Genomic DNA, 9,980 nt, shown 5'->3' on the forward strand with positions numbered 1-9,980 from the left:
TTCAGGATTGTTGTATTCTCTGTTTGGCTTAGGTTTTCGGATCTTTGCTGTGGAGGGATGTCGTGGTGCTTCTGCTTAGAGTGCCATTTTGTCAGAACTCCTAAAGAGACAATCTTGAAAGTAGTAAAAGAAAAAAACAAAACTTGTTACTTACAAGGGAACCTCAGTAAGATTAACAGCTGACTTATCAAGAGCAATGAAGCCCAGAAGGCAGTGGGATAACATTCAAAATGCTCAAAAGAGGAGAAAAAAAAAGTCATCAGCCAAGAATTCTATATCCAGTAGAATTATCTTTCAAGAATTATGTGAAGTAAAGACATTCCCAGATAAGTCTGAGTTAATTTATTTCTAACAGACCCACCTTACAAGAAGTACTGAGGGAAGTTCTTCATGCTGAAGGCAAGTGACCCCAGACAGTAATTTGAATTCACATGAGAAAACAAAGAGCATCACTAAAAGTAATTGTGTATTTATAGCAGATAGTACAAATGCATATTTCTTCTGATTTATGAAGCTGATTTAAAAGGCAATTGTATCAAACAATATTTATATTGTTGGGTCTGTAACATATGGAAATTTAATATATTTGCCAAATTAGCCCAAAGGAGATGGGTGGGAGTAAAGCTGTATTGGACTAAGAAATGACACCAGGTTGTAATTCCAGTCCACAGGAACAAATGAAGAGAACCAGAAATATAAATAAGAAGGTTAATATAACAAATGTTACAAATATGTACTTGCTCTCCTTTCTCAGCTTCTTTAAAAGACTTAAAATTATGTAAATTAATAATTATAACAATGAATCTTTGTATTTGTAACATGCAGATAAATTATATATAAAAATAATAGGTTAAACATGGGCAAACGGAAGAATACTATTAGGAGTAACATTTCTGTATCACTGGAATTAAGTTAATATAAATCTGAAGTAGATTTTGATAAGATTTATATGATAAACCCTAGAGTAACCACTAAGGAAATAACACAGACATACAATGAAACAATTATCAAAGGATTAAAATGTTACATTGGAAAATATTCACTTAATGCAAAACAAAGCAGTAAAGACGGAATAGAAGGACCAAAAAGATATGAGACATACAATAAACAAAAAATAAAATGACTGACTTAAATCCAGCTATATTAATAACAAATCAAAAGGCAGAGAATTTCAGACTGGATTAAAAAAACAATATTCAAGTATATACTATGTTTAGGAGACACACTTTGATTCAAAGATACAGATAGATGGAATGAAAGTAGAAGAATGAAAAAAGGTTTATCTTGCAAATAGCCAACTGTAAGAAAGCTGGAGTGGCTGTATAATTATCAGCCATAATAGATTTTAAAACAAAGTTACTAGATGTGAAGGGACATTTTATAATGATGAAAGGATCAAGTCATCAGGAAACTATAATAATTATAAATATGTATCCACCTAACAACAGAGAACCAAAATACCTGAAGCAAAAAAAACTAACAAAAGATTGCAGAAATATATAGAAAACTTCAACAACTCAACACCCAATTAAAAAATGGTCAAAGGACATGAATGAACACTTCACCAAAGAGGACATTCAGGTGACCAACAAATACATGAAAAGATGCTCACGATCGTTAGCCATCAGAGAGATGCATATCAAAACTAAAATGAGATTCTATCTCACCCCTGCAAAAATGGCACTGATCAAAACACAAATGCTGGCGAGGTTGGGAGATTGGAACGCTGCTCCACTGCTGGTGGGATTGTAAATTGGTACAGCCGCTATGGAAAATGGTATGGCATTTCCTTAAAAAGCTAGAAATGGACATGCTATATGATCCAGCAATCCCACTCCTAGGTGTATACCCTAGAGAACTAAAACTACTGACACAAGCAGATACATGCAATGTATGTTCATGGCAGCATTATTCACAATAGCAGAAAGGTGGAAACAACCTAACTGCCCACGAGCAGATGAATAGATAAACGGTGGTATATACACACTGGAATACTATACATTCATAAAGAATAGTGATGAGTTCTCAAAATACACTATAATGGATGAATCCAGAGGACATTACGCTGAGTGAAATAAGTCAATCACAAAAGGACAAATACTGTGTGATCTCACTATTATATAGGTATATATACAGAAAGCAACATTTTTTGGTGGTTACCAGGGATGGGAAGAAGAGGGAGGGGAAATCACTTTCTAGATAGACACTTGTTAGTTTCGGTGATTGGTAAGGCAATACTGAATTAGAGGTGAAGTCAATGCAGCTTGACCAGAGTAAAAGATGACACTAAGAAGTACACAGGAATAAGGGATGATTTTGGTGAAAGCCACAACTTAAACAATTTTGCAACAACAGTAATGAACCCATCCACTGCCGTCGATCAATTTCTGACTCATAGTGACCCTGTAGGACAGGGTAGAACTGCCCCATAGGGTTTCCAAGGCTGTAAATGTGTACAGAGGCAGACTACCACATGTTTCTCCTGCTGAGTGGCTGGTGGGTTGGAACCACCGACTTTTCAGTTAGCAGCCAAGGGCCTAACCACTGTACCATCAGGGCTCCTAACAACAGTAGTAACAACCAAAAAATATATGTGTGGTTTCACAGGTAGATAAGTATCCTTATATACGTATAGGTAAGTACATATGAATATACATGTGTGTATGTGTCGGTGTTTCTGTAGGCTAATGTATATACATGTTTATGTGTGCTGCATGTACGTTTATATTTAAAATAAAGTACATAGGGAGCACAGTTATGGATCCTTTCTAGATATAACAAAATATCTTGCGGGATTGAGTTACTGGATTTGAGGGCTTAGGATCATAGTCATGGTCAGTTGGCATAACATAACTCATAATGTTCTGCATCCTAGTTTGGTAAGTAGCATCTGGGGTATTAAAAGCTTGTGAGTAGCCATCTAAGATACATCTGTCAGTTTCTACGCATCTGGAGCAAAATAGAAAGAAGGAAACCAAAGACTCAAAAAACTAGTCCACAGGACTAATAGTCTACATGAACCCTGGCCTCCCCAACCTTGAGACCAGAAGAACTAGAGGGTGCCTGGCTACCACTACCAACCATTTTGACCATGAACACAATAGATGGCCCCAGATAAAATGGGAAATAAATGTAGAACAAAACTCAAATTCCTAAAAAAGGCCAGACTTACTGGACTGGTAGAGGCTAGGGGAACCCCAAGACTGTCACCCTGGGATACCCTTTAACTTGGAGCTCAAACCACTCCCAGAGGTCAACTATCAGCCAAAAGACAGAGTGGCTCGTAAAATAAATACTATCACTTGTGAGTACTGTGCTTCTCTAAACAATCATCTAAATGAGACCTAACGGTCAACATTTACCCTAGACCAAAGATGAGATGGTAAACGGCGGACAAGGAAGCTAGATTAATGGAAACAGAGCAACCAAAATGGAAATAATGTGTAAAAGTGGTGTGATGGAGTCATCTGACCTCCTCTAACTTCACACAGGGGGAGGAAAATCAAGATCAGTAGCCCAAGAATGAGGTGGAGGTCAGACATATTTCCTCTCTCCACCCTTTTAAACAATTCTAACACCAGCCATCCCTCCCATGGCCTTTCTGTTTCTCTGCTGGGTTCAGTAATTCATTGCAGTGACCACACAGAAGTCACAGTTACAGGCTTTATTAGGAAAGTAACAGGCTACCATTCAGGATCAGGCAAGACTCAGGATATAGTTCTTCGGTTAGCACAACCTCTTCTCAGCCGTGCTGCAGGCAGGCCTCTCTCTGGTCCTTGGCCCCTTGGCCCCTCAGCCCGGCCTCTGCCCTGCTTGGGCAAGTGTTACGAAGCTCCACCAGTAAGTGCTCAGAGGCAGCCCACTCTGCCAGGAAGCCTCTGCCTGAAGGTGCTCAGCTCTCTTGCTCTGTGGGCTGGGAAGCCTGGCTCCACTGACAAGTGCCTGGAGGTACCCCACTCAGCCAACAAGCCACCTGCCCAAAGGTTCTCAGCTCTCTCACTCCTTGGGCCAGGAAGCCCACCGCACCATCTCCTGCTGGTCTCCCGGTTTTGCCTCTGCTGCTGCTTCTTGCCATCTCCCATGTTACAAGTCTCTCTGTCTCCTGGGTCTAGGAGGTTCTTAGCACAGGGATCTTGGGTCCAAAGGACGTGCTCTGCTTTTAGTTCTTCTTTCTTGGTTATGAGGTCCCCCTTTCCGCTTCTGGCTCATTTTAAGCCTAGTGGGATGGCAAAACTGACCAATCTCCTTGTTAGGGTTCCATACACCTTATTTGCATGGCCTCACCCCTCACGAGGGTGCCATACACCTTATTTGCATTATTAGCAAACTGTCCAATCCCCTTGGTTGGCCACAGACACCTTATTTGCATAGTCCCACTCAATCATTGTGTGGCGCTCACAAAGACTGTGGCTAGAAGGGCTACATGAAGTAATTCACTGCACCACATAATGAGAATGCTGACATGTGAGAAGTGTAACCAGTGTCACTGAATAATATGTATAGAAATTGTTAAGTGAGAACCTAATTTGCTATGTAAATTTTCTTCACAATCACAATAAAATATTTAAAGATGGGAGGAATAAACAATTCAACAATAATAGTTGGAGTCTTAAGTACTCTATTTTCAATAATGGATAGAGCAACTAGGCAGAAAATTAACAAAGAAGTAGAACATTTGAACATCTTTATAAACCAACAGTCAGCTGTGAAACACTCCACCCGACAACAGCAGAGTATACATTCTTCTGAAGTCCCCATGGAACAGTCTCCAAAAATAAACCGTAAAGTAGATCTCAATAAATTTGAAAAGGATTAGAATAATACAAAGTATGTTCTCCGACCACAGTGGAATAAAATTTTACATCGAGAACAAGTAGAAATTTGGGTATAGTCTCATTATTTCTATTTACATTGGACTGGAGGCTCTGGCCTGGGCAGTTAGTCAAGAAAATGAAAGGAAAAAACATCTAGATTAGAAAGAAACGAACAAAACTATGTTACCTCTATTCTCGTATGACATAATCTTTTCTATAGAAAACCCTAAGGAATCCACGAAAAAGCTATTTGAACTAATAAACAAGTTCGGCAAGGTTACAGAAGATAAGTATACAAAAATCAGTTTTGAACTTTAAGCTTTTTTAACTTTATCTTAACCTTCTATTTGTCTCCTATTTTAAAAACATATACACCCACTCCTCACTTATTGAGATGGTTGGGTTCCAAAGACCAGGTCGTTATGCAAAAATTGGCATTATGCAGAAACGAAGGATGACTACATCAGATCACAAAATAGAAGATGACTGCGTCATTACATAACTGCCAGATCACCGAGATTCATGGTACAGCCAAACTGACACATAACTTCAACCATCACAGCCAGCGTTAATCTCCCCTCAGTGTTCGTTACTGCCAGACGTATGTCGTTGATGTGCAAAATAGTTGGATGATATATGTTTTTACTGTTGTCTTAAATGCAAAATGTTGGCTAATGAGATAGGCGATAAATGATGAGTAGGTGTGTAGATATACGTGTGTATATGTGTAAACCAGGAATAAAATCTGACAGTCCCCAGGCTTTCTATGCCACTTTTAACTCTCCGTGGAGACATGCCAAAGGCTAATATTTAGCTTTGATATTTGTTTGCTTTTTTTGTTTGTAGTGATAACACGGTAGTGAATAGCTGTGAATAGTAATTTCTGATAAATCAAAGGTAGCAGGGATAGTATGTGGAGGTGTTAAGTATATAAATTTGAGCCTTGATAAAATTGTAGTTCCCAGAAATGAATAATTTATTCCAGAAATAAAGCTATTCCTTTATTTTTATATTTTACCGAAAACTCAGAATATAGTTGATGCATGTGCACACACACTTTTTCCTTGTGATTTCACGTGTGTACGTCTTTACCCAGCTTCTAGGTCAGTCCAAGCACATGTCCACCCCAGTTTCTTAGGTATTCATCTTTCCTTTAAGATATTTTAATTAATTACTTTCTGCAGTTAATGTTCTTAAGACTCTGGCTGGAGTTTAAAAATAATTTAATAGGGATGGGAAATGATGTAAAACTGATGTTGAGAGTAAAGATTTCTTAACTGACTTATAATTAGCATGACTAGCTTTTTCGTCTGTGACTTAGACTACCAGATTATTGATTTCTGTGATTGTTAATGATAATGCTTATCAAACCTTTTAAAAGTTCTTTCATTTATTTTTACAAGTTAGAAATTTATGCAGAGAAAATGTTGCCACTTTTCTGGTGAGGAAACTGAGGCTTGAGGCCTTGTGATTCCCTTAAAGTCACACCGCTTGGTTAATAGCAGAATTACATCTTAAATTGTTTCAATGACCAGTTTGGTTTACTGTGTTCTGTAAAGGAAATTGATGATTTTGCAGACATGAAGTTTTTCTGCATAAATATCATCTAATTTATGTATGACGAAAGATAAAAAAAGAAGTTAGCAGCAGTTGACTGGGAGAAGTTTTGTATGAGAGGACAGTTAATATCCAGGATCTATAAAATGCTCTTCTAAATTAGAAGAAAAACTGAATTCACTAGAAACATGGGTAAAGGCTATCACCAAAGAGGAAATAGAGATCACTAATAAATGTGTGAAAAGATACTGAAACTCAGTATTAATCAGGGAAATGTAGATTAAAATGATGACCATTTTCCACCTATGATCTTGGCAAGAATTTTAAAAAGATGGAAAATAGTAATTGTAGGTAAGGATATGGGAAAACAAGCAAACCCCTGTATACCATTGGTAGGTTCATCTTTTGGAAGACGATTTGGCCTAACATATATCCTACCTAGGCTTAAATCATGCAGTAGGCACATCAGATCAACTTAGTTTTTAAGAGATGGTAAAGAGGAGGTTAGAAATTAATCCTAATTTTAAAGAACCTGGATGTAGTAACTGCTGTGTGGTCTGACTTTCTTTTTTTTTTTTTTTTACCATTTCTTGAGTGTTACGTACTAAGTATTTTCAATAAATTATTTTACTCTTAAACAACACTGTGAGGTGGGTATTTTTATCCCCATTTTACAGATGTGGAAACTGAGGCCAGAGAGATTAAATAACTTGACCAAGATCACTTTAGCCAGTGAGTAGAAGAGCCTAAGTTTAGCTGTAAAACTATGGTCTGAACAACTATATTTTTGGATCCAAACCAAAACCGAGCCAGTTGCCATCAAGTCGATTGTGATTCATTGGTGACCCCATATGTTTCAGAGTTGAACAGTGCTCCATAGGGTTTTCAATGACTGGTTTTTTGGAAGTAGATCTCCGGCCTTTTTTCCAGGGTGTCTGTGGGTGGATTTGAACCGCCAGCCTTTTGTTTAGTAGCCAAGCACTTAACTGTTTTCACCACCAAGGGACTTATATTGTTAGATAGGTAGTTAATAATTAATTGACTTGTGATACCCAGCATACCATAAGTCTTATCTCTGTTAAATTGATGTCATTTTCTAAGTTAAAATGTTTACATTTAAAACTTAATTTGTTCATTAGAATGTCAGCATAATAAAAGTGAACCCCTCATTAATGCATTTACTCTTTTTCCCAGAGGATCTGAAGAGGCAAAATGCAGTGTTACAAGCTGCGCAAGATGATCTGGGACACCTTCGGACACAGCTGTGGGAGGCTCAAGCAGAGATGGAGAATATCAAAGCCATTGCCACAGTCTCTGAGAACACCAAACAGGAAGCTATAGATGAAGTGAAAAGACAGTGGAGGGAAGAAGTTGCATCACTTCAGGCTGTTATGAAAGGTAAAAGCAAAAAAGATCCTTGTTGAATTTTATAGATCTGTTTTATGATTTTTGAAGATAAGTGATTAAAACGTTTCAGTTATTAGAATCAATTGAACATTTTCAGAGAATATTAAAATATATCCTGATTTGTGGCTTTATGTACGATCATCTTCAAGATGTATTATCATCTTCATAAGACAAAACGGAAGCCAGTAATAATGCAAATGGATATATCTTCTGTATCTTTAACAGATTTAATAATGGAGAGTTATAATGAGAGCGTTACAGAGATATTGCATTAAATGAAGTTTAAAGCAGGGCTCAAAAATGAATTTTCTTATAGGAATCAGGCAAGTAATGTCAATGAATAAAATTGCATGGACATGGGAAGTGAGCTGCTAGAAGGTGCTCAGGGTGATGTTAGTACTTACACATACTACCTCTAGCCAGTTATTGCCCTTTCAGTCCAGTGTTGCTATGTTTTTTAGTTTTGTTTTTTTTTTTTTAATGTGAAATGTTCTGATAAAAAAAGAAGTAACTGCCGTCTATGGGATCGAATGGCATACGGGCTAGAATAGGCTTTATGGGCCAGCTTGTGACCCTTGGTCTAAAGAGTAGTCCAGGTAGCCCCCGACTTACAACATATTTGAGTTATGAGCATCTGCACTTATGACCTGATTTCCAGAAGTTAGGCATAAGCGCTTTATATAACTACTTTTTAAATTTTAGCATGCCAGAACATTTTTTTCATAATGCTTAGATATGAAATATTTGGTGATGTTTTATAGAAACAGTTCGTGACTATGAGCATCAGTTCCACCTTAGGCTGGAGCAGGAGCGAACACAGTGGGCACAGTATCGAGAATCTGCAGAGAGGGAAATAGCTGATTTAAGGAGAAGGCTCTCTGAAGGTCAAGAGGAGGAAAATTTAGAGAATGAAATGAAAAAGGTATGAAGGAATGTATTCATCTGTAGAAATACTTGAATCCAAAATGCAAAGTGCTTTAACTAGTATTATCGTGATAATAGAAGTTGTTGCGTTTGTGTTTTCAGTTAGAGGAACTATTTGGTCACCTAAATATATGCCAGATAATTTGATGCTCTTCCCCCAGGTATATCCGTGGTTTACTCCTTCACCTTCTTCAAATCTTTGATCAGATGTTACCACCTCGTGAAGCTTACTCTGACTGCCCTGTTTTCACATTCAACCTGCCCACGTCTCTTCCCCGTTTACTGCTACTCCTCTGATCTCCCTTACCCTGCTCCAATTTTTCTTTTCCAGTAGGACATATGTCGTTACAATATACACCTATTATGTTTATTGTGTCCTGCCTTTCTCTTCTTGCTAGAGGGCAGGAGTCTTGTTGATTTGTGTATTCTAAATGCCTAGGTGCTCAATAAATACTTGTTAACGAAGTGTTACTGCTGGGTGATAGTTTCTCAACAAAAGCTTCAGAACAGATGTTAGTCTTCCTTTTTCCTAAATATACCGTTGTTCCTGTGTGACACGTGTACCACATATTATGCCTGAGCATACCATATTATGCCTGAACGTAAGGCAACTAAATACAAGGTGAGCCATTTTCCCATGAATAGATTTTAGAAGCTTTTTGCCAGTTTGATTATATAAACTTTTAATTTAATAATTTATATACGTACACGTATTTAAAATCACATGTAATATAATTATTAGAATTTTTTTGTCTTTTCAATTGGATTAATCATAATCTTAGGTTCTTAATTCTTGATCCATATATAGACCACTGTTAATGTATTTAGGTTATCAGTTTTTTTAATGATATGAAAACCTTCTAAGAACCAACACTCAAAACAAAAGCTTGAACACTGAGACATAGTTTTTTCCCATTTTCTCATTTCAGAAGAAGATTGTAATTCAAATTCTTCAAGCGTATGACAATGTCTGCATTATCACTAGAGTCACTTTGTCATCTAACATACTTATCCAAGCTCACAGCCTTCATTTCTCTCCAAGTTATTTGAGATTAATTTATATTTGATGCTATGATAGGCAGTCTCATCCCAAGCCACAAGTACATGAGAATAGGTTTTTTTCCTTCTTCTAATACATTCATGATTTCCATAATCTGCCACTTTTTTTTTTTTTTAAATAAGCTATTTTGGAGAGTGTTAACATGTCGTGGGGTTGTTAACCAATGTCATAAAACAATATGTGTACTGACTGTTTAATGAGAAACTATTTGTTCTGTA

The 9,980-nt window shown here is 37.2% G+C and overlaps 1 protein-coding gene across 3 annotated transcripts in view; it reads left to right on the forward strand.

Annotated features, from left to right (window-relative positions):
* RABEP1 (rabaptin, RAB GTPase binding effector protein 1) overlaps positions 1 to 9,980 on the forward strand; it is a 121,640-nt gene that overhangs the window by 65,695 nt on the left and 45,965 nt on the right. For all 3 annotated transcript variants that reach the window (XM_004376104.2, XM_023731123.1, XM_023731124.1), the window contains exons 3-4: positions 7,566 to 7,769; positions 8,540 to 8,700. In XM_004376104.2, coding sequence (XP_004376161.1) covers positions 7,566 to 7,769; positions 8,540 to 8,700 — 365 coding nt within the window. The remainder of the gene's footprint in view (positions 1 to 7,565; positions 7,770 to 8,539; positions 8,701 to 9,980) is intronic.

This window comes from Trichechus manatus, unplaced genomic scaffold (genome assembly GCF_000243295.1).
Source record: "Trichechus manatus latirostris isolate Lorelei unplaced genomic scaffold, TriManLat1.0 scaffold00040, whole genome shotgun sequence".
NCBI classification, from domain to species: Eukaryota; Metazoa; Chordata; class Mammalia; order Sirenia; family Trichechidae; genus Trichechus; species Trichechus manatus.